This window comes from Emydura macquarii, unplaced genomic scaffold, assembly GCF_026122565.2.
Source record: "Emydura macquarii macquarii isolate MOO-44397 ecotype Brisbane River unplaced genomic scaffold, CSIRO-AGI_Emac_v2 contig_1119, whole genome shotgun sequence".
Lineage (NCBI taxonomy): Eukaryota > Metazoa > Chordata > Testudines > Chelidae > Emydura > Emydura macquarii.
In genome coordinates, this window is record NW_027131256.1 from 21,523,587 (window position 1) to 21,551,355 (window position 27,769).

General features: G+C 45.3%; 1 protein-coding gene across 2 annotated transcripts; it reads left to right on the top strand.

The window, feature by feature from the left end:
• The first annotated feature begins 16 nt into the window (after window positions 1-16).
• On the top strand, window positions 17-27,732 carry CD80 (CD80 molecule). Of its 2 annotated transcripts, XM_067546312.1 has the most exons (7): window positions 17-216; window positions 1,218-1,327; window positions 14,780-15,115; window positions 17,851-18,120; window positions 20,108-20,233; window positions 22,672-22,810; window positions 25,805-27,732. In XM_067546312.1, exons 1-6 carry the CDS (start codon window positions 206-208, stop codon window positions 22,791-22,793), a joined length of 975 nt encoding a protein of 324 aa, XP_067402413.1. In that variant the 5' UTR covers window positions 17-205; the 3' UTR covers window positions 22,794-22,810; window positions 25,805-27,732. The 2 variants fall into 2 exon arrangements, with proteins under 2 accessions (XP_067402413.1, XP_067402412.1); XM_067546311.1 differs by lacking the exon at window positions 17-216 and having other exon boundaries at window positions 1,005-1,327.
• Window positions 27,733-27,769: the final 37 nt, after the last annotated feature.

Below are 27,769 nucleotides of genomic sequence, written 5' to 3' on the forward strand. Positions count from 1 at the left end.
TCAGAAAGGTTTTGCTTCTGAATCAGTGCAAATGGGGAAGTTGTGGGGGTGGCAGCCTGTATAAAGTTAAGCTCCACACGCACACATGCTCTGGACTTTCATTGTGCACCGCTGACTCAGAATGAGCTGCTTTGAGCTCTGCAACACAGAGGAGGTGGCCAGTTAAAGACTAACCAGACCCCACAGCAAGAGGAAGAAGGAGGCCATGGAATACAAGTGAGTGCTCTCGGTGTTTGCCTTGCTGCGGGTGGCTCTGACAGCTTGTATTGAGTTGGTGTGGCTATTTTCTTTCCTCTGCTGGCAGTACTGGCTCCATGGCATGTTTCTTGTCATGTTGGGCTGGGCGGCGTGTTGGCGGCCAAGAATGCTTCATCTGAAAACGGGTCAGAAACCTCTGAACTTCTCGAGTTGATGATTTTAAAAAGGAGGCTGATGTGAGCGGAGGGAGACTGGGAGGAGACAGGCTTGGGGCACGCTGCCAGTGCCGGGGGGGGAACTGCTGCTGGTGCTGTGTCTCTGCAATAAACGGATTTCTCTCGAGCTGTGAGTCCAGCATCTCACCAGCACTGAATTCACTTTATGAATGCTGAATAGCCATATGCAGCTGGGGGCAGGTTAAGGAAGTTCTGATGCAATTCTAGGGTTCTGGCCAACTCCAGAATGCTAGGGGGAGGCACAAAGGGCGTGTAAAGCCAGTCTTTCATCAGCTGCCTGATTTTATACCAACCAGAGGCTTGGTGCACTGAGAATTAGGATCCGGGTGTTTTGTGTTTAGAGCAGAGGATTTAGAAGTTGCGACTCCTGGGCTGTATTGCCAAAGATGCCACTGAGGAGTGGCCAGGACCTTGGGAAAAGTGGCCAGTGGCAACTTGAGTGGCTAGTTTCTCCTTGGGAAAGTCACTTAACTTCTGCTTCAGATTAACCTCCATAGCACCCAGAATTAACCCTTGATAAGGCAGTTAGAATTTGCCAAGTCCAGTCGAGAATGACGCTCCTGGAGGATGGACAGTGCTCTGACTTTGAGGCTTAATGAACCAGTGTTTTTAAAGTGCTATGGGAGCCTGCTGGATGATCAACACCCCAGACGTGCTACCTGGTGTTCTCATGTGTCGTTTGTCTAAAGAGTTAAGATTTCTGCTCAGTCCAAGGCTTAAGTTATTAACTCACAAATTCCTTCTTGTTTCCTTCCTCTTATTTTCTTTGTCTTTTTGTCCAAGGAGTTCTAAGAAAATGGGGTGCATGGCTGGGGCTGAACTGATGCTGTCTGGACTCACTTTAAAGAGGTGGTTCTGGCGTGGGCTCTTTGTGCTTCACTTCGCTAGTTTAGGTAAGCTGAAGCGTTTAATTCCATTTTGTATCCCGGTAGCATTGCCTCCCCCTTTCCTCACAATAGGACAGTGAGCAGCAGTGGGGCAGAAGCTTGGGGCGCTGGAGCTGCTGCACGTGTCTGCAGTATCCGAACGGGGGTGGTATCTTTCACTGTTGCTAATGTTCAGTATAAATATCGAGGAGTTGGGGAGAGCCCTGGTGGCCTGGGGAGATTGATTTTCCACATGACCGTGCAAGAACTGGGTTTCTGATCTGGGTCTCACTCCTCTGGACAGAGCCAACTGTAGGCTTGTGTGACCCATGCACCTATGCTGGGCCTTGCACTCCCCACACCCATACTGTGGCTGTCCGGAAGGCCATCCGCCATTCCATAGCTTTAGTCCCATCCCACCGGTGCCTGCAGACCACAGCAGAGAGAGAATTCCTCAGACACCCTTGTCCGCTCCCTGTTTAGAAAGTGGCTTCCTAGGCCAAGTGGGTCACTGAAACCTTAAGAGCCTGAAACGTGTGCGGGTTCCCCACGGCCAGAAGGAGCATCAGAGGCAGGCAGGAGGGGGTGTGGGAACACACACACTTGCGGGGAAACAGCCTGATCCAAGGCTGGGGGGAGGGGAAGGCATGCAGGTGCTACTTTTCGTAGAGCCACACAAAGCCGAGGGCCAGCTGTGCTCTCAAGGATAGGCAGGGTGCTTGTGTGGGCAGTTGGGTGTTCAATCATTGCTCAGCAGTACTCTTCCCAGTCATGGAAGCACCGGCACTGACGGGCTTTAAAAGGAGCCCAGTCTTGTCCAGTCTTCCCTGCACTGCAAGGGTAGAGGCTGATTCAGAGCATCTATGGCAGAAGAGCTTCTAAGCTCCCAAGAGATGCAGAAATGGAAAGAGGTCGTTTCTCCTCTGGGAAATGTGCATTAAACTGATCATGGCCAAAACACGCAATAATTAATTCCTCTAATTCAGACTTAAATTACTGGTCTTGGAACTGAGTCAGATGTCCTGTCCCCTTGCCCTCTCCGAGAGCCTGCTTCGAAGCTCATGGAAGTCAGTAGAACCATCTCCATTGACTTCACTAGGCTTTTGAGATCAGTGCTCTGAGCCGCGTGAACTGCTAACACCAAAACCTGAGAACACATACATTTCTCCATAGCGTGGATTCCTTACAGAGTCAAACCAGCTGAGGCTTGTTGATAGTTTCCGTGTAGTTAATGACACTTCGGAGCAAACATGTGCTGAATTGTGGCTTTGCATAAAGATTGTGCAAAATTCTGCATTTTTCATGGTAATATTGTGCAATAGGGAAAAACGTTGTCATTTCCACTGAGTTTCACTTTAAGATTCTGTGTGTGTTCAAACCTGAAACTCAAAGCAAAACTTGGGGAATTTCACACGGAATTAAACGCACATGCCCCTGTAAAGCAAACCGCCAGGTTTTCAGGGTTCTCTTCTCTCTCCCATCCTCTACCCACACATAAAAATACATGGCATAAACAAAACACATGTATTTGCAAGTAAGGCCTCCATCCCCACTCATTCCATAAAGCCATGCCACACTAAACCATCGTGTGAATGATGATAAATGTGTGTACATGAGAAGGCCATGTTACTCATGAGTAACGTGATGTTTCTTTCCCAAATTACACTAAGCCCCAGGTAAACCTGACACCAATGACTGGTTTAGGGTCTGCTCAATAGAAACAGGAGCTTTACCCCAATAGGAAGCCAGCAACTGTCCTCTCCAAAGGAATAGTGCTTTTTGTTTCTAACCCTGGTAGACTGCAAGATGCTAGACTTGAATACTATGATATTAACAAGCAGAGAAAAGCTCTCTTCAGTAATAGTGTTTGGAGGTTTCTAAAATGTGTGGTTATAATTTTTTCTCCTTTCTGAACCCATGCAGTGGGAATCATAGCTGCAGGAAGCCTGGATTATTTACGGGCAGAGTAATATGGAAAACAATAGTGAGCTGCATTTTTACAGCTCTCAGGAACATTCCTCTGTTAACTGTTCTGTACAATAGAATACTTAGCTCGTAAGCTCCTTGGGGCGGGCACCAGCTTTTTGTTCTGTATATCTAGACTACAGTGCCTACCACAGCGCACTCCTAGTCTGTCACTGGCATTCCTGGCTGCTACAGTAACACAAATACTTAACAAGAATGATAATGTGGCATCTACAGAAAACATCATGGTGTGGTTTTAAAAATTTTATCAGGACTCATAGCAGATGACCTCAGTAACTCACTCCTTAGGAAGGTGGGCATCCCAAATTCATGACCTCCTGCTGAAGGGAGACAGTGTGGCTATAGCACAGGACTGAGAGACCTGCATTCGCTTAACCACTCTGCCTCTCTCCTGCTGGGTGATTTTAAGCAAATCACTGATGCCAACACTTTCAAAAGTGGCCTGGTTTTCAGGTGCTTCAATTTAGATGCCCAAATCAAGGCACCTTAAAGTGTTTCAAGTTGGGCACCGAAAATCAGTTGCTACTTTTGAACCTTAAACTCCTTTGGCAAATAGATACATACCCTAGTTTGCGATGTATGGATTAAGGGCTAAACTGCAGCAGGTAAGTACCATGGTGACATGCTCTCTAGAAGAACCTAAGGTAGTAGTTATTATTTTACTATGATGTGTGTGATAACAAAATTGTTCTGAGCCTCTGACATAAAATTCAGGAATCTTTGCAGATGCTAACTAAAGCTGCCCCACATTTAGGAAACAAGACATTGTGTAATAAAACCTAAACCAGCATCACCAAGCTGAGAATAAGTACATTCATTGCCCCTTGAGTTGAATAAAATTACTTCCAGAGGGCAATAATTTTTTAACCAATTTTGTTCACCTCTTTAACCTGTGGAGTAATATTTACTGTATCCACTATAGCAGTGGTTCTCAACCAGGGGTACGCATATCCCTGGGGGTATGCACAGATCTTCCAGGGGGCACATCAGCTCATCTAGACATTTTGCCTAGTTTTACAACAGGCTACATATAATGCACTAGTGAAGTCAGTACAAACTAAAATTTCATACAGAAAATGACTTGTTTATACTGCTCTATATACTATACAGTGAAATGTAAGTACAATAGTTATATTTCAATTTAGTTACTTTATAATTCTATGGTAAAAAATGAGAAAATGAGCAATTTTTTTGGTACTAATGTGCTGTGACACTTTTGTATTTTATATCTGATTTTGTAAGCAAGTAGTTTTTAAGTGAGGTGAAACGTGGAAGGTGATGGGGTACACAAGACAAATCAGCCTCCTGAAAGGGGTACAGTAGTTTGGAAAGGTTGAGAGCCCCTGCAATATAGCCCTTAGCTTCAGTTGCTACTACTATTTTGTGTGTGTGTGTGTGTACACACCATAGAAGTCAGCTCTTGGTGACTGCTGTACATAGGGTAACCTCTGGATTTTCATTATTACTCTATTTTTCCAAATGCTTCTAAGTTTCTGAACATTTCTTCTTTGTGGCTGATGTTTTTCATGCTTGGGTCCCAGGTCTCAAGTTCCAGCAGGCTGCGCTCAGCACAGGACCTGGGATAGTGTAAGGAAGGGATGCAAAGGTGGCTTCAAGCCCTCTTTGTGCTTCTCCAATTCCCCAAGGCTTCCTGGGACCACTCTAAGCCCCAGTGTAACTTAGAATAGCGTTTCGAGCTATTCTATGTGATGCTGGCTTGTAGCAGCCCCATAGGGTGTCTATCCCGAGCCTCCACTGCTGCAGCAACATCCACACGGCTACTTTTAGAATACTAACTCGAGCTGAGGTAGCCTGTGTCTGTCAACCCAAACTGGGAGGCTCACTCCCAGCTGCTGCATAGACGTACCCTTAGGAACTGTTACACTGGCCAAGGGTTGCCAGATCTCAGCGTGCTCCTGGCCTACCCCATGTGTTGGTGGAGATCAGGAGGAGGTGATGTAGAGCCAATGGAGCCAACCTTACACCAGGGGGGTATTCCCACATGCTGGGAGAATCTCCTGTTGTCCCTTTAGTAGGGTTATGCAGTCTCTGTGCGTGCCTGACCAGCATGGTGCAAAGGGGCTGTATCTCAGGTTAGGATCCGGTCCCTGGTCTCTGGCCAAAGGTGAATTTTTTTGGAAAGTTTGGAGGAAAATCCCTGCAACATTTCTGAGTTATTGGAGAGTGGGGAAAATACACTTCCTTCAGCAATAAAAGAGAATGTTTGCTCACCAATATAACTCAATTGAGCTGGGAATCCCCTCTCTCATTTGTGCAACAATTGAGAGCTCAGTGAGGAGATGATCCTTTGCTAGATTTCTGTTGTGGGTGGGGAGAGAGATTAAAAATCTAAAAGGCAGCATGCTTAGTGGGCATCGGCAACATTTTCATAAGCTACTCATGCATCTCTGTCCATTTGTGGCCAGTTTCTGTGCCATTCCCGATAGGTCCAGGGGCTGTACCTGGGGCAGACTGCAGGGAGGAAGTTACAAATGTTTCACTGAAGCAGTCACAGCCCAAGCGGCCAAACGATGCAAATTCAGTTTCTATCTTTTTGACACTGCTGCCCCCATCTCTTTGGCCCTTTTGGATGAGCTGTTACCGCCTCCAGAACCCAGAGATGCAGAAACAATTTATTCAGCCAAAAATATCCACAGCAAAAGTTAGAATTGGCTCCTTTCAACCCCGCTCCCCACATCCCAAGCTGCCCAGAAATGTAAAGGATGAGCTAGAAAGTCTCGTAGGGACCATAGTTTATCACTTATGGCCTCTTTCTTTCCTTTTCCCTTTCTTTGTTCTATTTTCTTTAAATAAAGATTTAAAAAACCCAAAGAAATGCAGAGCAAAACTACTACATTTAACCTTGGTATTAAGTTGCATAGTCAAAAGCTCACATCAGGAGCTGTCAGCGTTACTCTGAAGACCTTGGCTCACCTACGTTGCCTATGTGGTAGTTTCCATTACCCAGTTAGACTATTCTATATAAATCCAAACAGATCTAGTGTGCACATGTGCGAGTTCATGTTACTCTGAGGCCACTAACTTTTGCATTCCCTGACTCCTCAGCATTTACATTTGTAATCTTAATGTTGTGTTTATGCAGAGGTGTTTTGCAGTTAATTATGTGAGGTCTTTGTCTGAGCTGTGCGTTCATTAGGTGTATTGCTCTACGTACTGTGCCTTTAACCAAGTGGGCGACATTGGTAAATGCCCTCAGGAAGGCTGAAGGCTCTAAAATCCGTGTTGTCGGAAAGAAGCCAGTTGCTGTTTTTAAATATACTAGAGCTCAACTCTAGTTATAGCTGTTCAATTCCCTCAGAGGAACATCACTGGGAGACTCAGAAAGTCATTTGAGAATATGCAAATAGTTTCAAATGCAGAACCGCCTTAGACTGTGCTTCTGCTTTTTCTCTCTTACCATTTAAATATCACTTGAGTTCATTGGTCTCAGGGGACTCCCTGACTGAAAATGAAAGTGCTGACTGCTAGCTGGGCAGCGACTAATGATGGCGTCTTCCAACATACAGAATGCCATACATTTCACTTTCCTCTGATTCTGCACTATTATAAAATTGGATAATAGAAATTAAAGACAGTAAAGATAATCTAGTCAAACTCTGCCACTGCAGGCTTGTTCTCTGTGGAGTGTGTGCTCTCCCGTGTAGTTTTAAATGTTCTAAAAGATGAGGCTTTCATCACTTCCTTTGGGAAACTATTTTAGTCTAAAGTGATCTCACTGTTAGAAAATGCTTGTGATTCAGCTTAGATGTTCCTCTGCTCTGTTTCGTCCCATTACTCTTAGCTGTATTCTCTTGGGACTGCCCCCTCTACAATTTCTCTCCAGCCTTGGTCTTTATCACTTTCAGATACTTGTAGAATGCTATTGTGTTCTCCTTTATTTATAACTTAGCCAGTTAGATTAAATAAATATATATATAAAATATTGCCTCACACCAATCCCTCAAATTTTGGATTATTGGCAAGATTCCCACCTCAGTGTCATAGTGAATAAGTGCCTGTTAGAGCAGAGGGCTGAAAGTAAGGACTCTTGGTTTCTATCACTGGGTTTTTAGGGAAGTCACTTAAAGCGTTCACTAATTTTGAGTGCCCAATCTGAGACTTGTAGTGCTTGATTGTCACAGGTGCTGTGCACTTACAGGGTCTATTCACCTCAGGTGTGGGATGGGTATCTGAAAACTTGAGGCATCCAAAATGAGTAGACACTTTTGAAAATGTGGGCCTTAACCTTTGTGCTTCAGTGTCTTTAGTGATCAAGTAGGGATAATACTCTGGCAGGGGTGTTGTGAAGAATTATGAATGTGCTTTGAGAGCCTCCTCAGTTGGAAGGCGCTATAGAAGGGCAAAGTATTCTATTTAGGGTTGGACTCCAACCAGGGATAGATGAAGCTTGGAACAGTTTAACAAGTCCATCCCAATCTCTGTGCTCTACAAATCCCGCTAAAATGGCTTTGCACAACTTCTACTTTTGGCCCTGCCCCCAAGTGCAAGAATGCTGAGGACATGTCTAGGAGTTTTGTTTTTGTTTTAAAGGAACCACCATTTTTCAGTCCTCAGAAAATATCCAGGTTTGGATTTGAATTCTGAGTGAATGTTCAACTGAGTCTTTTCTTATCCTAACCTGGTTTGCCTACTCCTAGTGCTGCAAGATGGTTTCAATGGGTCTCACACTCCCCCACGCCTTACCTCCTCCATCAAAACACCCACCCTCCCTTCCATCCTATGCCCATCCATCAGCTCTGCTGATATGCATTAAGTAAAACCAACCTCGCCCCTGCCCCACACATGTACGCCATTAATCTCAGAATAACCTGGGGGTCGAGGGGGCACAGTAAAAGTCAAGGCAAATAGATCTTTTAAAAAAACATTCATCCAGTCTGAATGTCTTCACTCAGATCCCAGCAGCCGAGAAAGTGGAAACCATCATAGAGTTGTGGGGGGACAAAACCTTGTTTGGATGTGCCATGTTGGCTAGTGTCAATAGTAGTGTCAGTTTGACAACAGGCTTGCCACCATGAGGGGTGATCTTGCTTATCTTGTAAACTAGGCAGGATTGGGACTTGAAGTACCTCAATGGGTGGCTTGCACAAGGAAGTGGAATTCAGGGTTCAGTATTCAATAGGCAATATAGTTTTCTTATGTCCCCAAAATGGTGATGCAAAAATGACACCCTCCTGACTACACAGTTATTAAAGATTCCCTGGCACATTAGGAGTTGCTAATTAAAGATCAAAGAACTTCTAATGATGAATTGTTTTTCTTTAAAGCAAGGTTATTGTTAGATGAGTGACTCAGTAAAAATTCTTACTCAGTGTATTTGCTCCCTGGATGTAAGTCTTTGGGCTGCGTCTGCTCACTTTAGTGACACAAACAAGTTTAGGCAAAGCAGGGATGACTGTAGTCCAATTTTTGATTAATAAGAATTAAAAAACGATGGAAATTGTAGAATTGTCAGTGACAACACAGAAAACGCAGAAGTTTTCAATGATGTCTCTGTTCTGTATTTGGGAAAAAGCTAGATAATGTAGTGGTGGTGATGAGTATGAAAAACTTTCCATTCCACTAGCATCTTTGGAGATGTTAAATATGAGCTACTAAAGTCAGACATTTTAAAATCAGCAGGTCCAAATACTTGCATTCAAGAGTTTTAAAAGAGCTGACGGGGGAGCAATCTAGACTGTTACTGTTGATTGCCAATAAGTCTTGGAACAATGGTGAAATTATAGAGGATTGAAAGAAAGCTAATTAGTGCCAATATATAAAAGAGTAAATGGGAGGACCTAGGTAATCATAGTCCTGTCAGCCTGGCATCAACCCTGGCCAAAATAATGGAAAGTCTGAAATGGGACTTGATTAATAAGGAATTAAAGGTGTATAATATCATTAATGCCAATTAACATAGGTTTATGGAAAATGGATCTTGTCAAACTAACTTGATAATTTTTAATGAGACTACAAGTTTGGTTGATAAAGGTAATAGTGTGGATGTAATATACTTAGATACTGTAAGGCATTTGACTTGGTACCACATGGCATTTTGAGCAAGACTTTAGAACGAAACAAAATCAGCATTGGCACACTTTAAATGGATTAAAACTAGCTAACTGATAGATCTCAGATGTATCTGTAAGTGGGGAATCATCATCAAATGTTGAGTTTTTAATGGGTCCCTTAGGGATCTGTTCTTGTCCCTGTACCATTTACAGTTTATCAGTGACCACGAAGAAAACATAAAACGTCACTGATTAAAATTTGCAGTTGACACAAAGATTGTGGGAATGGTAAATAATGAAGAGGACAGGTCACTGATACAGATTGATTTGGGACACTTGGTAAAGTGGGTGCAGGTAAACTGTGTTTTAACACTGTCAAGTGTAAAGTTATACATCTAGGAACAAAGAATGCTGGCCATACTTACAGGCTGGGCCACTCCATTTTGGGAGGCAATGTCTCTGAAAAGGACTTTAGGGTCATGGTGGATACTCAGTTGAACATGTGCCTCCAATGCAATGCTGTGGCCAAAAGGGCTAATGCGATCCTTGGATGTATAAGTAGGGGAACATTGAGAAGAAGTAAAGAGATTATTTTACCTCTGTATTTAATATTGGTGATGCTGCCACTGACTACTGGATCCAGTTCTGGAGTCCACAATTCAGGAAGGATGTTGATAAATTGGAGAGGGTTTGGAGAAGAGCCACAAGAATGATTAAAGGATTGGAAAACACGTCTTACAGTGATATTCAATCTGTTTATCTTAAAAAGAGAAGGTTACGGGTGACTTGATCACAGTCTGGACTGTAAATATCTATGTGGGAACAGAAATTTGATAATAAAGGACACTTTTAGTAGACAAAAGTTATAACAAGATCCAATGGCTGGAAGTAGACAAATTCAGACTAGAAAAAAGGTATACATTTTTTGTAACTGTGAGAGCAAATACCTGTTGGAACAACTTACCAAGAGTCATGGTGGATTCTCCACCCTTGGCAATTTTTAAATCAAGATCGGATATTTTTGCAAAAGATGCGCTTTTGTTCAAACGGGAATTATATCAGGGAAGTTCTGTGGCCAATATTATAAAAGAGGTCAGACAAGATGATCACAATGGTCTCTTCTGGCCTTAGAATCTATGAATCTGCATGTGTGCTCTCAGAGTAGAGGAAACTGAGTTTTAAAAACAAATTAGATTTCTTTCAGACCTTCTCCCTCCTCATAGCATCAGTACAGAGAAGAATTAAGGTTGATTTGGGCACAGTTGACACACACTGAAAACCTATATGAAAATGGGACTGACTACAACTGCTGGTGAAATAAATACAAATCTGTTTTTTAAAGAACTGCTCTATCTCTGTCATAGAATCATAGAATCATAGAATATTAGAGTTGGAAGGGACCTCAGGAGGTCATCTAGTCCAACCCCCTGCTCAAAGCAGGACTAACCTTTTCCCCACCACATCTGTGGTGAGAAGAGATCCTGGCCCACCAGGGAGTACCTGGTCCCTAAGAGCTGGATTTACAGCTACTTTGCATTGTCAGAGCAGCTGTACAAAGCAGCTGAAGTTTATTGGTGAACCTGGCCCTTAATTTGCAATAGACTTATCAGTGCAGAGAGCTCACTTGGTGAAGGGATTCAGGGAGAGCCCATTGCTGAGTCCAGGATCTCTGTACTCCTGCCTCGTTTCCCAGTGCTGCCTCTGTGCACAAGAGGAACCGAAATAGAAGTGCCATAGGAATCCTGCCAAGCTAATGTACAGCCACCTAATATTCAGCTACATAATTTTTAAAGAGTAGTACCAGTTGGGCCAAATAAGCTATCAATGACCACTCTCAACACATGTGCCTTATTTTCCGCATACCACTGAGGCATCACAACCAGTAGAATTGTTGCATGCAAATTAGCTGCGGAGGAAGGGTGATGATTTGTTGAATTACCTCTGATGCCACAACAGCCCCATTTAAGAATTACCTGAGCTGTTAACAGGAGCCTGTTTGTATCAAATATACTCATAACAAGTAGATACAACAATAATTCACCTTAAATACAACCATATTTCCTGAAATATAACCTCTGCCCAATATTTCAATTGATTCGAACTATATGGAAAGCTTTAAAAAAATCAGTTATCCCATTGTTAAGATCATTTGGGACAAAGAAAAGCCTGACGCAGGTGCAAATTTCTTTACCCGCTTAATTAATTTTAATTCATAAACTAATTATTTAATTTATTTGTAAATTCGTGGAAAAATCACTTGTACTTAAAGAATAAGTACAGTAATTTTGGGGAGAATATGCCATCGTTTTCCTACAAATGAAGAGGTCAAATCCCCGCTTTAAGTTCAAAACAAAACAACCTTAACAGTGGAATAGCAACCAGCAGTTGCATAATGCAAGCTGAAATTGTGGAATCAAGATGCAACCTCCAGGGAAAAGCAATGGTTCATTGAAATCTCTTTAGCTAGCCCACTCTGATCCCTGATAACTAGGTTTGGAAGAATTAGATTTTTGTCTGTCTATGTCGGTAAATGTCTATTTCACCATATCACACAAACCAACAAAAAATATTTTCATAGATGTTCATTGAAATTTACAGGTAGGCAAAGTAAGAAAAATGTTACTTGAGAACTTCAGTGATTTAGCATTTTGAGATAGGCTTGTTACAAATGGACTCGTAAATGAATAGTAAAAACAGGTGTGGCTTATTGCTTTAGGGATATGTGTATAGTATATTTTGATGCGCTGTTGACAGTTTATGGTTTAATGGTTATAAAGCTTTAATTTTTTGAACCTCAGTGTCTGCTGTCATTAAATAATTACCTGACCCCCCCACCACAAAACTTCCTGCAACTGCTAAAATATAAATAGATAAAAAAATAAATGCTTAAAACCCATGATTTCACACAACTGTGAAACATTATATTGTAAAAAAAAAATCTTAAAAAAATGCTTTAAAATAGCCATTGATATTATCCATTGAAATTATCTATCTATAAAATTGAATTCTGCCAAGCATACTGCTAACTCTTCCTCATTGCTATGATTAGGTCTCTGCAAGGCTCAGGCAGAAGAAATACAGTGCTGATCAGGAGAGGTGCTTTCAGCATACCAACTCAGTATCCCTGACCAAGTTGGTAGTAGAGTGGGAATCACCAAGCAAATGGAGTGCGAGCTCCTGTGTCCACTGTAGGAAGCAAATAAAGAAAGCCCTGCAACCTGTTCTTTCCTGTGGGAGGAGTGAAAGAACTAAAATTCCTTCCTCTATCTCTGCTTCATGGGATCACAATGAAATATCCACTCTGGGTATAGACAGCAAGAACCAAGAGGTTTCATTGGCAGGTTGGGCAGAGGAAGCAATTTTTGTCTAGATGATACATTAAAACTTATTTCCATGGTGGACGTCTCCTAAAGAATCTGGTTGTGGGGAACATTCAGTCCGTAAATCTGGACTGGATTCGGTTTTCATTTTTACTTTGCAGTTCACTTTTAAAGTAAGCTCATAAGAACTGGGGACTTTTGTGGAACTGCATGACTCTCCCTGGACTGTGGTTGCTTCAGACTTAAAGTGTTCAGGTTGCAGTTTCATGGGTGCAGTGCCATTTAAGGGGGGGTGTGACATCAGCAGGAGTTTCCAGCCTCTGCATATGTACTGCCCAGGAGGTTTTTGTTCTCCTTTTGGTTGCAGAGGAGACTCTTGGTGGCAAAGTGTGGAGAACCTCATGCAACTCATGATACTCTGTCTCAGTGACATTTACAGCTACGCCCACTCTTCTCTATAATCGTCAAAAAAAAAATAGTTCCATTGGGTGGTGATACCAGGTCAGAATCCCAAAGTTTCAGTTGCAGTTGTCGGAAGTCTAGCCATGTCAGTAACTGAACTGGAAAGGATCCACAAGCAGGAAGAAGACAGCCAGAGAGAGAGACGGACACAAAGAGAAGCAACAAGATGTGAAGCTTAAGGTGGGCTGTGTTACACAAAGTAGCACAACGAAGTGCCCAAGTCAAAGCAGAATTCCCCAATTAAATGGAAACCACAATTTTTTAGTTGACAGCCCTGGTATTTTCCTATATGTTTCCTAGTGATTTGCCATAAGGCATGAAGGTGAGTCCGGGGCATGTGCAATGGCAGTGGCTTTCCTGTGCGGTTCACACTGGAATGAAATCTCATGCTTTTGCTGTGGCTTGGCCACTGAATTCCCAACTCTGGTTAATGGTAGGCAGGCCTCCCCCAGATTAGGGAGCACCAGGGCAGGCTAAGATTTTGTCCTTCTCTAGCACCTTCTGGGGAGGATCTCTGAGAACTTTACAAGCAATCAGTTAAGACTTAGGAGACCCTTTAGGGCAGGTAAGTAGCATTATCCCCATTTTGGGAAACTTGGGCCTAGAGCGATTCAGTGACTTGCCCAAAGCTCCTCAGCAACTCATGGCAGAGACCCAAATAGAACTGCTTTGCTTTAACCACTAGCCCTTTCTTTCGCTCCAGACACTGCTGTGTCATCACTCTGGGCCAATCAATCAGTCCCCACCTACCTCCACTGTGTGAGCTATCGAACAGCTGGGGGGGGGGAGGGGAGGAGAAGGGGGGACAGAGCTGCTGTAGCGCTGCATTGCAGGAGTGCAAAGGGGGATATTGCAAAGCAAGGGCAGCACTGCAGGACAGGTCTGGGTTGTTTCCACACCAAAATTTTCTTTTCCTTCATAAGGGCAATGGCTTATTATCACAGGGATGCTCATGAGCACCAAGCTGTGATCTTACTTTGTTATCATAGGGATGCTCGTGAGCAGTGAGCAGCCAGTTTTGGTTTAATGAGCCCCCAGGGTATGTACCCAGATTGGTTGTAGGCTCATTGGCTCATGAACTATAGGCTGTGTGCCTTGGTTTGCTATTGTAGCGCTGCTTGTGAATGTTGTGCTGTGATGCTGGCTTCTTGTTGTAGGGTTGCTTATGACTGCAGGGATGTGGGGTTGTTTCTCCCTGCCCCACCCCTTTCCAAAAAAAATGCATTGTTGCATTTGCTTGGGATTAGGGAAACAGACGGGGAACATGATAGGGATCCTGCAAACAAACAGCTCTAAAGAGATAGAGAAGACAAGATGTTTTGGTCCCTGACAACTTTGACAACATACTTCACCCCTTCAATGACAATAGTGACAAATACGCTGAATTTTGAAAATTGTGACCAATTCTGCTTTCCATGCAGATGCTGCTGCTCTATTAGTGTTCACTCATCCGTATGCTTATAGACCGTATTTTATTACTTAGATCCATACATCGGATCGGAGCATCACAAAAACACATCACTGAGATAGGTCCGTTGCAGGAGGAGTTTTCAGTGTCAACTGGACAATGGAAGGATGGGGTATCTCAGTGGGACTAGACACCATTGTGCTCAAGGGTGATGGCGTTGCAGGCAGAAAAATAGGCTTTACAGATGTATGATTGCCTCATGACATGTTGTTTCTTGTTTGCTTCTCTGCAGTCTTTGCACAGGAAAGAAAGATCAGAGCTAAAGTGGGGGAGAAAGCCATCCTGCCCTGCTGCTATGAAATTCCCAGCACAGAGTCCCTGCATGGTTACCGCGTCTACTGGCAAACAAAAACCTCAGAAGTAGTGATTGCTTACACATACGGGAATCTGTTTGAGCACAAGCCGGAGTTAGTGAACCGGACCCAGATGAACCAAAATAACCTCACACTGTCGATCTCCCCAGTGGAACTATCGGACCAAGACACATATACATGCATAGTTCAGGGAAAGGAATCTAGCACAGGACCTTACAAGCTCTGTGAAGTGTCTGTGGTTTTGTCTGTTGTAGGTAAGTGGTGTGTCCCAAATCATCTGAAGCCCTTAATGTGCTAAGACCCAAGCGCTAAGATAGACAAGTAGATGCACCGTTGATTGTGACAACAAAACAGTCAGTCCATATTATCCGGGAGTAGCCTAAAACGGTGAGACTTGCCATTAGGATGCTAATTCCACTAGCATTGCCTGTTGTCCCTGTTCATTAGCTCTGGCCTCCTACTTGGCAGTCCACAGTACTCCAAGCATTGAAAGAGGGTCTCCCCTCCCTCCTTCCCTCCCATCTCCTTTTCCCTTGCCTGCTAGTTGTCTCTTTGGCATGGCACGTATTCTGGGATCCACTCCAGAAAGTGCCATCACTGGTCTGTGCTCTGAGTTATTCGGCCCCATGCCGCCTTCCAGAGTGAGGTCTCGCTCATACAGAGAGAGGAAGTGTTACCTGCAAGGGGAGGCAGGGTACGATGGGACCACTGCTTTCTGGCCTGGCCCCACCTCTCAGCAGCCAAAGACCCTTCCTGGTTTTGCCCCATCATACTTGGAGAAGCCCACAACGTTCTAGGAGTCGGCTAGCACACTACAGATGAAACACCTCCATGGCCTAAGGGTTAAATTAGCTTCAAGGGCACCTGGCTCGAAAGGGGTTCCAGACCCAGCCAATAAAATGTCTACAATTTGAGCCATACCATTGAGGGGTGCACATGTCAGCCCTGCATGGGGGGGGGGAGAGCCCCTCCTCCCCTCTGATTGGCTATTTTCCTACCTGCTGGGGAGTAAGCAACCAATCAGAGCTATTGCAGGGAGCAGGCAGAGCTCTTCCACCACCACCCAGGTGCCTATTCTTCCAGGAGAAGATGGCCCTGCTCCACCTACCCCCACATCCTGTCCTGAGTAATGAGGACAGGCTGGTGCCGCTGGTCTCCCTTTCCCTGCAACACCAGCATGGGAAGGGAGAGAGGGGATGCCACTGCAGCTGCTCTAGGCCTGGGAAAGGGAGGTGAAGAGCTGCAGGAGGAGCAGATATGAAACTGGGAAGGGGCAGAATTTGATGGGGAGCTGGGGGGGGGGGGGGGCAGGACAGATGTGGGAGCAGAATTGATGGGGGGGGTGAAGAGACAGGCAGATGTCAACAATGCTACTTTCATTTCTGTAGAAAATGATAATTTCCCCCCTCCCCCGGCACACTTTTTCAGACCACTTTCAGCATTGCCCGAGAGAAATGGTTTAGTGGAGAAACAGGAGTCTCGTTGCTCAAAATGAATCTGAACCTTTCACGGATGTTAGAAAAAAATCCTGGTCACATCATCATTTTCCATTTGCACGGCTGCCGCTGTGATAGCTGGTTTCAACTGAGAGCAGAGACACCGATTTCTTTTTGACCAGTACGACAGCAGAAAGTCCCAGAGATCTCACAGGGAAGCCTCATGTAAGCCAATGAATAAGCATTGGAATCTTCCACATCTTGAATGTGTCTCTCCTGAGGTTTTCCCATCACTAGTCCTCTGCCTGCCTTATAGTGCCCGTGGATGCAGTAGCATGTATATAACACCCCCTGGTGTGCAGGCACCCCTGAAGGAAATGTCTTCCCGATCAGTGATGAGAACTGAGATGAAAAGCGAGACCTGTCCAGTTACTCACATGCTGTATTCCCAGAACACTCCACCTTTTATCGGGTGCATGACTCATGGAGAGGGACATTCCTAGGGCTGACAAATAAACTTGGAGCCGTGCCACATTTCCCATTTAAAACCAGTTCTGTTCTCTTCTGTTCTCTCAGCTCCCACCCCCACACTCTAATAGGCCCAAGTAACAGCTGTGGGAGGCGTCAGTCCTTTGGGATAATAGTCCTTTGGGATAATAGGCCAATAGTTGAAAGTCTGACTAGGATAACAATGGCTGAAAGTTGTTACCCTGTGGTGACTGTTCAATGTGCCTGTGTGAAATGAGCTAGTGATTTCTGGTTTAGAAGTGACTGACTCCAAAACCATCATGTGTGCGAACGCAGGCAGTGTGGATAGAGTGCTGGACTAGAACTCAGGAGGCCTGGGATCTTTCTCTTTCTGCCACTGATCTGCTGTGTGGCCGTGGGCAAGTCACTTCATCCCTCTGTGCCTCAGTTTCCACTCCTCTCCTTTGTCTCATCTATACTTAGATTGTGAGATCTCTGCACAGTGCCCAGCATGATGGGGCCCTGGTTTCAATTTGGGGAGTGGTCCCCAGGCATGATTGTAATACAGCTAATTAATTAATGGGCTCCCTCGCTGGATGTCTCAGAAGAGAGCCAATGAGTGAATATTCCTTAGAGACTCAACTCCCTTCACAAGCCCGAGAGAAGGAGCCTCGGATGCAGGGGAAAGTGGGGGCATTTGTACTCCATAGCCCTTCACACACACACACAGGGTGTTTTCTACACATTTGTGCACTAGACTATTAATTACCACGAACCCTATATTTCTATAGCACCTTCCATTAAGAAGGCCCCCAAAGGGCCTACAAATGACTGTATATCTAGAGGGAGAGAGAGCGTGCCACCACATGAAACAGTGCACTGCAATGGTGCACAACAATTTAGGACAGGAAGTGAAGGTGGATACCCAAATATCGTATCCAGCTGAACCCGCAGAAGGAATTTGGAGAGACTAGACTGCAAAGTGCCATGAACTCTTTAATGATTACAAGGGTTCAAGAAGATTGCCATTTTGTGCTGCCTCTGACAGAATGGTAATTAAATCTCTCTCGTTACCTTTGCTCCAGCTGACTTCAGCACGCCGGTCCTTTCAGCTGATGGCCAAGCTCTTTGTGGCTCCAGTGAGGTGACGGTGACCTGCTCATCTCATGGTGGCTATCCAGAGCCCAAAGTCTCTGGGGTCCTCAATAATAGGACTGTGAACTGGCAGACCAAGTTATCAGGAACCAGCCCCTACAACATCACCGCCACACTGCAGCATAATCTGACCGAAGACATTGCCCTCAGGTGTACCATTCAGTATGACGGCTTCGAAGTGTCCTCTGACTACATTCTGAGTAAGTTTCTGCCAATCATATGCAGTGGGTACTGAAGGCATGGACCTTGCTGCATATTGCAAACAGAAGGGCACATTTATGCATGTCAGACTAGTATCCACAGATACACAAAACTTGCAAGCCCTCTCATTCCTGCCTCAAGGTCTGAGAGTGGCTGCAAGAATCAGGAAGAAATGCCATCTTCCCACACTCTTATCGTAGTCCTAACCTATCTATGTATGTATCCTAACGTATTCCTAACGTACGTATGTAGTACTGTACCATGATTGTATACAGTGCGCTACAAAACAGGGGATCGTACAATAAATAGGCTTGTGCTGGGAAAGGGATAAGTGAAAACTGACAGGGTGATGAAAAACAGTATATTGAATGTGGGGTAGCCATTAGCCTAAATGCTTCACAGTACAAAGAAGCTTGCAAGGAGGACTTAAAGCCAAAGATTTTTTTAATTGTTTATTAAAAACAACATTTTTCTATGTCCAGTATTCTGATTATATGGATCTGGGCATCTCCAAGGGAAGCTAAGGAGAGATTCTGCCATTCTTACCCATGGTGAATAGTACCTTGCTCATCAGATAGTTCTGTTGAAATCAATGGGACTTGTTGAGACGGTGCCATTCAGCTCGAGCAAGGATCTCAGAACCTTGCCCTTAGAGAATATTGCTAACAGCTGGACATGATGTCTAAATTCCATGGAGAAGACAGGAATGAGGAAAAGTGCTCAACAGTGTACTGTGTGCAATAGAAGAGAAGGAAAAAAATCCCAACAAAATAATCATAATTTTAAAAATAGCTTGAGGTAATGACTGATTCTTTGAAGGTTGGGATGGGAAGCAACAGTGATGACAACAAAAAAACACCTTTTGATTGTTAAGGTGGGCGGCCACTTTCACTTCAATTTGTTGGAAACAGTCCATAAGGCAATAAATGCTTGGGAGTCCCAACGCAGGGCTAGCAGGACACATATGTGCAGCTGACAAAATTGTTGGGAGAATAAAACCAATGTCCTGGAACCTGAATGCTACTTAATTTAGCCAAATCTCACAATCATAGACATTAAAGAGGGTAAAGCCCTATTAGGTGAAGCATACATCTAGTCTGTATTCCTGCCAATGCAGAATTGTTCCCTATTGTACTAGTGGTAGTGCAAGTCTAGTCTTTTAAATATTCTAAGTGACAAGTCTTCCACCATCTGATGAGAATGGCAAGAGCATCTAAATCCACTGAAATAAAATTCCAGACTCTCACTCTCTTTGCCCCCTACACAGAGAATGCAAAAGGCATATTTGATCTAAGTCTATTTTATGTATAAACTCGGAGGTATGCATTCTGCCCTGGTTTAGGTGTAAATGTGCCTGAAGCTGCAAAAGAACCTGTGTAGTGCCTCCAAGATTGGAAATTTATCTAAATGCAGATTCACAATTACCCACCCAACCTCCCCTGTTCCTTAAAGGGGCAACAGCATTGTTACTTCCCCACATAAACCCCCAGGGTCAACAGATGCTCCTCAGGGCAGGTAGTGCCTGTTCTGTTAATCAGATAGATTATGATCCTGAGTTGTTACTGTATATTACCTTTGAGTGCGCCTTTTTCTGTTGAATTTGCGTATCTGCTTTCAGATGTTCCCAGCCTTGCAGAACTCATGTAAAACACAACCCATCCTTGCCCAGTTCTGGAATGAAATCCAGTACTTAAGACACAGATGTCATAAAAACCTTGAGACCACAAAAACACTCTTGAGGACTGGGAGTCTTCCTCACAGCTTGAGTTCCAGCGTTGTCTCTTTCATACCCTGCCTGGAATTCCATACAGTTCAGAGACATCTAGTGGCTGAATAGTATATTGCAAATAAGCATGTTACTGGCAGAATGGTGTTATTTGAGTAGAATTTGGCCAGAAGAACATGATTCTCACAGCCACATTTGTGTGAAAGTGCCACTATGGTGAAGGGCCCTTCAGTTATATTTTTCAATTCTTTTTCCCTCAGGAAAACCAGAGGAATGTAATCTCTCTCTGACACCTCCATCTCATGGGGTCATTATTGCCTGTATGGTTCTTGTCTGCATCTTCCTTGTGGCCATCGCCTTGCTTTTAAAATATGTCCGGTGTCATGGTAAGTACAATTCCTTTAGTGAGAGACACATTCAGGGGATGCTGATACCTCATAGGTAAAATGTACTCTTTGGAAACTGTTCTGTTGATAGATTGCGGGGGGAAGTGCAGAAAATCCAATTATCTTTTTTACTAATGGTAACAGCCAATGTTCCAGAGTATAGGATTCATATCAGGACTTTCCTAAAGGCTGACAGCTATGTGGATCCAGGGTTTTGGTTTGGAGCAACTGGGCCATTTGGGTTCAGATCAGAAATTCTGCTAAGTTGAGGGATGTTTAGCTCTGGGAGGATTTGGTTCAGACCTAGTTTTATGTATTGAAAAGTATAAAGAAGCCTTTGCCAGAACTGTCACTGCTGTATAAGCATAAAAAATACAGTGGAGAATTTACCACGTAAAAAGACTTTGCCACCTACCAAATTAGGTTTATCCTCAAGCCCTCCACCACCAGACCCCTATTAGCACCATCCCCTTGCTACCTAGTGGGACCCACCTAGTGGGATTTACAAAAACAGATTAGGCACCTAACTCCCATTGAAAGGCAATAGGAGATAAGCACCTAACTCACACGGGCACTTTTGAAAATCCACCTAGAAGACTTTCTTTGTCTTTAGGTATCTAAATACCTTTGTAAATCAGGCCCAAGAAAAATAGATGAGCCTTACAATGTGTCCTATGAGTCTAGGCTTGGGGGGGGGAGGGTCACAGGGAAAGTGTGCTTCAGAGTCCAGAACCGCCCCCACCCCAAGACTGCTCTGTCAGTAGCCACCCGCCTATTTGAAGAAAGAGCTGTTGGCCTGCATGTTTCAGCTGAATGTAGTTGCGGTGCTGGTAATTGCATAGTTATTGCATAGTTGCAGGGGAGGTAATTTCTTATGTAGTTGGGATCCAGACCACTTAGGGGAACTTGTAACTTTGGAGTGCTACTGCTTCTGCGGCTAATTTAAAATGTGCTGTCTACAAGTAATGAGCTGGGGTTTTGGTTTCTATCTGCCTCAGTGGCACCTGTCCAGCTCCCAAGTGCTTAATGGATTGCCCAGGTGTTTGGTATGTAGTAAACAATCCTGTTGATGCACCCAAAGGAAGAGAGTCCAGCTCACAGTCTTAGCTATGTTGGCTCTGCCATTCTAATAAGGGTAAAAATTTGGTTTGAGCTTGAGATCAGGTCAGCAGATGTGTCTCTGAATCTGCACAGGAAGCAAATCTGCTGAGTAAGATGGTGCTATTTTAAAGTCACTTTTCAGAGTAGCACTTCACTTTAAAAAGCTGAAGTCGGAGTCTCCAAGCAGCTTCCAAGTGTTTACAGTTGAGTTACACCTTAGTACGGCAGAGCATCATGGCCTGGCTGAGAAGGGAGACATCCCTCTGCATGCAAAGTGTTTCAGGCCAGGGCTCCTTCAGTGGAATTACTTCTTCCCCCTGCCACTGGACCTCAGAGCTCAGCAAATGCTTAAGAAGGGCAAATCTGGCTTGGGAGCTGACTCCACAGCTTTAGAGTCCAGTTTCTTAACTTAAAAGCTATGCTTCAAGGAGCTGAAGTGAGGGCCAGGGTGGAAATAAGTAGCAAAAGGGAGGGGAGGAGAGGGCTGGGCTGGGCAGTTGAGGATTTTAGTCATGTGTTTGTGGTGGTGTCCACAATTTGCTAGGTACTTTCCAGACATTTGAGAAGAGATGCTCTCTGCCCTGAGGAGCTCACAGTCAGAGGCCAGCCTGGACAACCTTTGCACATAGCATTATGTTAACAATGGACAATCTCTAACCCTGTTCTAGAAAATGGGCTTCAGAAAAAAGGCTGTTGGGAAAGATAGCAAAACATTTTTCTTCTGCTTTCTTTCATCCACTTAACAGAATGGGCCAAATTCAGAGGTCACTTTAATGGTAGCATCAGATGTATGCTGTGAAGTTGGTGTGAACATCGTTTAGTGTAATATGCCAAGGGACACAGATTGGACTAGAGGAAAACCAATTAATAGGATGTAAAACCATGGGGAACCTGCTTTCTTGCTTTTCCTACCCCCTTAAAAGAAGCTGTGTTATTTCTTATGCTAAGACCTCACCTTTCTGCGTACTTGGCCTGTAACTTGCAATAAATGGTGTATGTCCTCTGAATTTGTCTCAGCATATGTAGAATTATTTTTGTGCATGTGCTAAAGTCCTAATTCTGCACCAATGGGATTTGGTGTATATCTGTGTCATCACCTAAAAGGCCCAAACCAGCCAATGAGAATATGGTTATGAAAAATCATTCTAACAATCCTGACAAGTGAGTGATGGCACTAGACCTAAGAGCTCTTCTCCATGTGATTTCCTTGATCATATGCCACCCCTACCCTTAACCATATTTAAAGGGCTCAAAATGTGGCTGAAGGAAGCATTTGGATCCAGCACTGTTGAGTGCACTGAAATTCCAAGCACTTAAGGATTTTCTTCTTTCCTTAGCCAGTGAACGTCTGGGGTGCTCTCACTACCTTGTCTCTCAAGATCCAGCAGTGGGAACTGAAATGAAAGAGGGTGTAAGAGATGACCTCCGTGAAGTGACATTGGAAGCAGCGTCTGACTGATTAGACCATATTTGCAGGTAACTTTCTCCACCATTTGTTCACGACTAAAAAGCTGCTTATATACTATGCGCTGGTAACCACACACAGCGTTCGGTTGTCATTAGAGCGTGCCCAGTTGTTTTCCGGGGTCGAGGCTGTAGGACTTTGTGGCTGTTCACATTTGGACAGGTGACATGTTCCTGTGAAGTGAGGGTGTCTCTCAGCCAGGTAACTGCAGAGATTTTTTTGGTATCGATTTAAAGTGAATTTAGTAATACTGAAAGATGCCAATGGGCTTCAGTTTCTCCAGGGCTGTTGATCCTTCTAGCAATATAACGGGTCACTGCATGCAGTACAAGTTCTCCTCTTGCCATTCCTCCAATTTACCCCACCATTGGAGCTCTCACCAGCAGGGGAGAAAGAAGAGCTCTTTCTTTGATAAATCCCGCTCTTGGTTCCTCTGTGGAGAGTGCCGACCAGGAGGCTGGTTATTGCCTTAGAGGTGGGTTTGTTCATTTCACACACAGGCCAACAAACAGCTCTCACTGGCGATGTCTTTCAGTCACTACTAAATTTGAATCTGATTTGACCTATTCACCAGCAATCAACCTCTGACCCGTCCCATGTGCTACCCCAGCCCCTAGGAACTATTTCTGATGAACCGCACATAGACCAGGTGCCTATCCTGCTGGGTAAAATGGCCACAAGGACGAAGGGAGGGCTGACGGAGTAGTGGCCAGAGATGTTGAGGGAGGGCACAACTGTGAGTGAACAACTCCAGTTTTCATAATAAGTTCCTAAGGTACGTCTACACAGCCCACAGCAACGAGCCTCCCAGCCCAGGTCGGCAGATTCAGGCGTGTAGGGCTCACACAGCCACACTAAAACTAGCTGTGCAAACAGCCCGTTCCCCCCTTCCTGGGATTCAAAGCCTGAGCTGCAACATCTCCCTGGCTATTTTTAGCCTGGTAGCGTGAACCCTGCAAGCCTGACTCTGTTGACGTGGGCTGGGAAGCTTGCTTGGACATACCCTCCACGTAGGGTGACCAGATAGCAAGTGTGAAAAATCAGGACGGGGTAACCGGCGCCTATATAAGACAAAGCCCCAAACGTCAGGACAGCCTCTATAAAATTGAGACGTCTGGTCACCTACCCCACGTACCTGTCCATCTCTGAGGCAGCTCTCTCCCAAAACCTTTTCTCCAGCAGCTTGCAGGGAGTTTTCTATTTGAGGGGTTCCCAATGTGAGCAGTGAGGTGTGCAGCATCAGCTGGAAAAGCCCCCCAAGAAGTAGGAGATGGTTTGAAAATGCTCTTCATTTTTGATCAGTCAAATGAAGGGGAGGCTGCTGGGGAAGGGTCGGCATTGACATGAGGGTGCCAGAAGATGGAAGCCCAAGTGAGTCGCCTCCCTGTAATTACAGAGTGAGGGAAAACTCTGGTTAGTTACACTTCCACAGTAACTTCAGTGCCTTTGGGCACTGGGGGAATCCCTCTCCTTACTCCTGATACCTGACTTGACTTACAGCTGACTTTTCCTCTTGGGGACACAGGGTGGCAAACAGGAACCAAAGCAGAGGAAAAAAGAAACACTATGGAGTAAGGCTCAGAACTAAAGAGCTCTGAGATGGGGGAGGCGGGGAGGTGGAATTGGAGCTGCTCAACTGTGTCTTAAGCTCTATACGCCTAACAAAGGTTTTGCTTTAGGTTAGGGGAAGGAGGGATGGGGTGGGAGTGGGTCTATGCAATAAGAGCTGATAATTATTAATAAATAATTACTATTTGGGGGGGGGAATTATCTGGGTTCTCTCTGCTGTCTCAGTGGCCAGTGTGTGTAGCAAGGTGACAGCTGCGAAGCCTTCGGGGTCATGTTTGTTTGTTTTTTCTGGTCTGAGAATGTAAAGGCTCACAAACGGACACACAGTGAGAATGAAAGAAGGGGAAATCATCATAGACCACTTTTCTCATTTCCAAACCCAGCCACCCACTCTCACTGAACTACGGGGAAGGGCCCATCTGGAACAGATACTGAAATCTTGGTTAGCATGAAGTCCAAGGGGGGTTTATTAGCACAGATTCTATGGTGGGAGTTTCCCTACTGAATAAATCCATTCCCCTGCATTCCTCTTTCTCAAAATCCTCCTGGTTTTCCTGTAAATGCTTGGTTGTTCCCAACCCCAATGCTTGGAACTGGTAGCTAGTGAGCAGACCGGGAGATCAGGTGTCAGAACTCCTGAGATCTGTTGCCACCTCTGCCGCCGATCTTGGGACAGTCACTTAAACTGTCTGCATTTTAGTGTATCTGTGCGGCAGGTTGTAATTCTGGTTTGCTGCTGAGTCATCCTTACTGCCCAGAGTAAACACGCTCCCCAGACAACCTGCAGGCTTTCACAAGAACGAAAGGCTGGCCCAGATTCCAACCGAAAGTATGGTGCCTAGCAGGGCCGGATTTCCAATTAGGCTCAGTGGGCATGTGCCTAGAGCCGCCAGTGACCTAGGGGCACCTAAACAGTGACAGATGACCGCACGGGCCAAGGGGGCCCATGCCTGGGGCCCCGGTCCTGCACCTTCTCTCTCCCAAGCTCTGCCCTATTCCTCCTCTTTCCCTGAGGCCCTGGCCAGGCCAACAGCCAGAGCCCAGGGGTGAGCATATTCCCCCCGCCTGGAGCTGGCCTAGCCTGTCGCCCCAGCTCTCTCCCCCTGACACCCTGCATGGAGATGGTCCAGCCAGCCCCTTTCCCTGTCTGCCCCCCCACACGGGAAAACACAAAGGTCAGCTGTAGGCGGGGGGGAGGGGAGGATGCTGAAGATGCTGTGCCATGGGGTACATAAGGTGTCAATCCGGGCCGGGTGCCTAGTGGTGCGTGGCTTGCAATGCCTGTCCTTGCCCAGACAAAGCACCCCCTCTCCAACTGCTCGTTACGTTAGGTGCCAGTCTGAGGGCTGCGGATGGCTTCTGTCGTCTCTCACGTTGTCATTTTCGTGGATGTTTTAGGAGTAAAAAAAACAAATCTAACCATTGTGTCCCCTCAGATCTCTTACCTCGCGTGCCCTGCACTGCACTCCCCATTGTCCTCTGTGGCCAAGGCTTATTCCATAGACTATTTGGCTCTTCCAGAAGAGGATGACAGCGCAGGCAGGAAATCTGCTCAAGTGGACTGGGAAGACTGTGTTTTGTGAATAACCACCACCACCACAGAAGCTTTGGGACAGTAACGCATCAGAGCCCTGTGTCTGCCCGAAGAAAGCTCCTTTTTCCTGACGAGCTGCAAGAAGAAATGATGCTTCAGTACACCACCTGCCTCCTCAGCGTTCGGGATGCTTTGGCTTTGACACTGCCCCTAAAGCAAGGGTGGCCTGTGGAGTTTTACCAGGTAGCCCACATCCGCCCTCATCTTTAGAAAGGAAGGGCTGGCCCTTGGGAGATTACAGGTCCCAATGTGCAATCTTGATCCAAGCACAGGCTGCACCTCTCTGGTAAAGCTGAGGGCAGCTGTAGTCCTATTTCATTCTATGCATGGTCTTTGCGCTTTGACATGTTGCCAGTACAGTTCTTGGCGTAGAGTTTGTATTAAGAATGTATTTAAGGATCTGACCATCACAGATGCGTCTCCTATCTTGGGCCCCTTCTCCAGTAAGGATGCAAGACTCAGCCACTCCTTTGGGAAGGCATCTTACGCTTATTTCAGCAGCCATAAAATTAAGTGTAGTCTGAAATGCGGTTTATATACTGACACCCTGGCCCTTTGGTAACTAATGTTCGTACAGCTATCTGCCTAGTTTGCAGCACAAATGCTAGTACTCATGACCTGTCTGTCCCAAAGGAACCAAAGAGACCACTCTCCTGGTTCACCCCGAAGAGGAAGCTGATAGGCCAAAGCTCATCTGCACATTCCAGGCAACTGGTACTTTTTATATGTATTTCCCCTAGTCAATACTCATATGTGGCCAGATTGCTCAGCAGCTAACTTACATGCGCGGAACATGAGAGAAAATTCATAACGTCTAGCTCCAAAAACACCGATCTGCTCCCTTTAAGGGGGTGGGGGTGCGTGGGTGTGTGTGAATATAACACTCTTGCTACCATAGCCTTGCCCTGAGGTGGGCTGACTCATAGTCTCTTGCAGGAAAATCAGCAGTATAGGACTGCCCTTACTTGGGATGCTGCTGCTCTCATAGTCCATGGCTGCTGTTCTCAGAGTCTGTCCCCTGTATCCATTCGGTAGCTGAAGTGTGGAAGAGCCCTGCTCGGGTTCTAGCATTGGATAGGACCTATCCAGATCGGGCCTGAATGGTTTTATTGCCTACTGTGTAGGAAAGAGCGATTTCTCATTTTGCGGGGAAAACCAAAACCCAAGACGCTGCTTGCACAATAGGATTCACTAACATAACTCTGCCCCACCTTGCCTAGGAGCTTCTACTGTCCCCCTTCTGCTCTGTCTTTAAAGTTAACTGGTGATAGACTATGTAAGTTACAGCTTCATCCAGCTCGTTCCGCAGCCAGTGTTTGGAGGGTGGAACCCAAAACCTCAGTGGTCACTTTTTTGACGTTGCTGCAACCGTGCTCTGACCCTCAGCAGTGAGCGCACAGCTGGGACGCCACCCTGCGCCATTCCAACCCTACACTCCGCTTTCTGGTAAATAGATGTAGGAGAAAAATTACCGAAGAGAAACCGTTAAGCGGATAAAGACAGCTTAGGGAGGCTCAGGCTGCGGGTGAGAAGCCACGGTGAGAGAGAGGGGTGGGGTCAGAGAAAGCAAGGCCTTTTAAAATTGCCCCGTGGTCCAGCAACATGCCAAGCTGCCCTTTCAGGTACGTTTACCCCCTCCTACTGAATCAATGAAATTGGGACCTGCTCAATATTCCCACTAGTGGTGCTAGAAGAGAGGGAGTTGAGATGGGCTGTTGGGCCACAAACTCCTGCTGACAAGATGGAGGCAGAACAGGATAGAGACCTTTTTTGCAAAGCAACACATGCTCCCTGGGCAGCTAAGCAC

Excerpts from the sequence above, each read along its gene's own strand:
- CD80 (XM_067546311.1), top strand. The coding sequence starts at position 1,054 with ATGGGAGCCTGCTGGATGATCAACACCCCAGACGTGCTACCTGGTGTT. Across the intron at positions 18,121-20,107 it reads GTCCTCTGACTACATTCTGA|GAAAACCAGAGGAATGTAAT; the intron begins GTAAGTTTCTGC and ends TTTTTCCCTCAG. Across the intron at positions 20,234-22,671 it reads AAAATATGTCCGGTGTCATG|CCAGTGAACGTCTGGGGTGC; the intron begins GTAAGTACAATT and ends TTCTTTCCTTAG.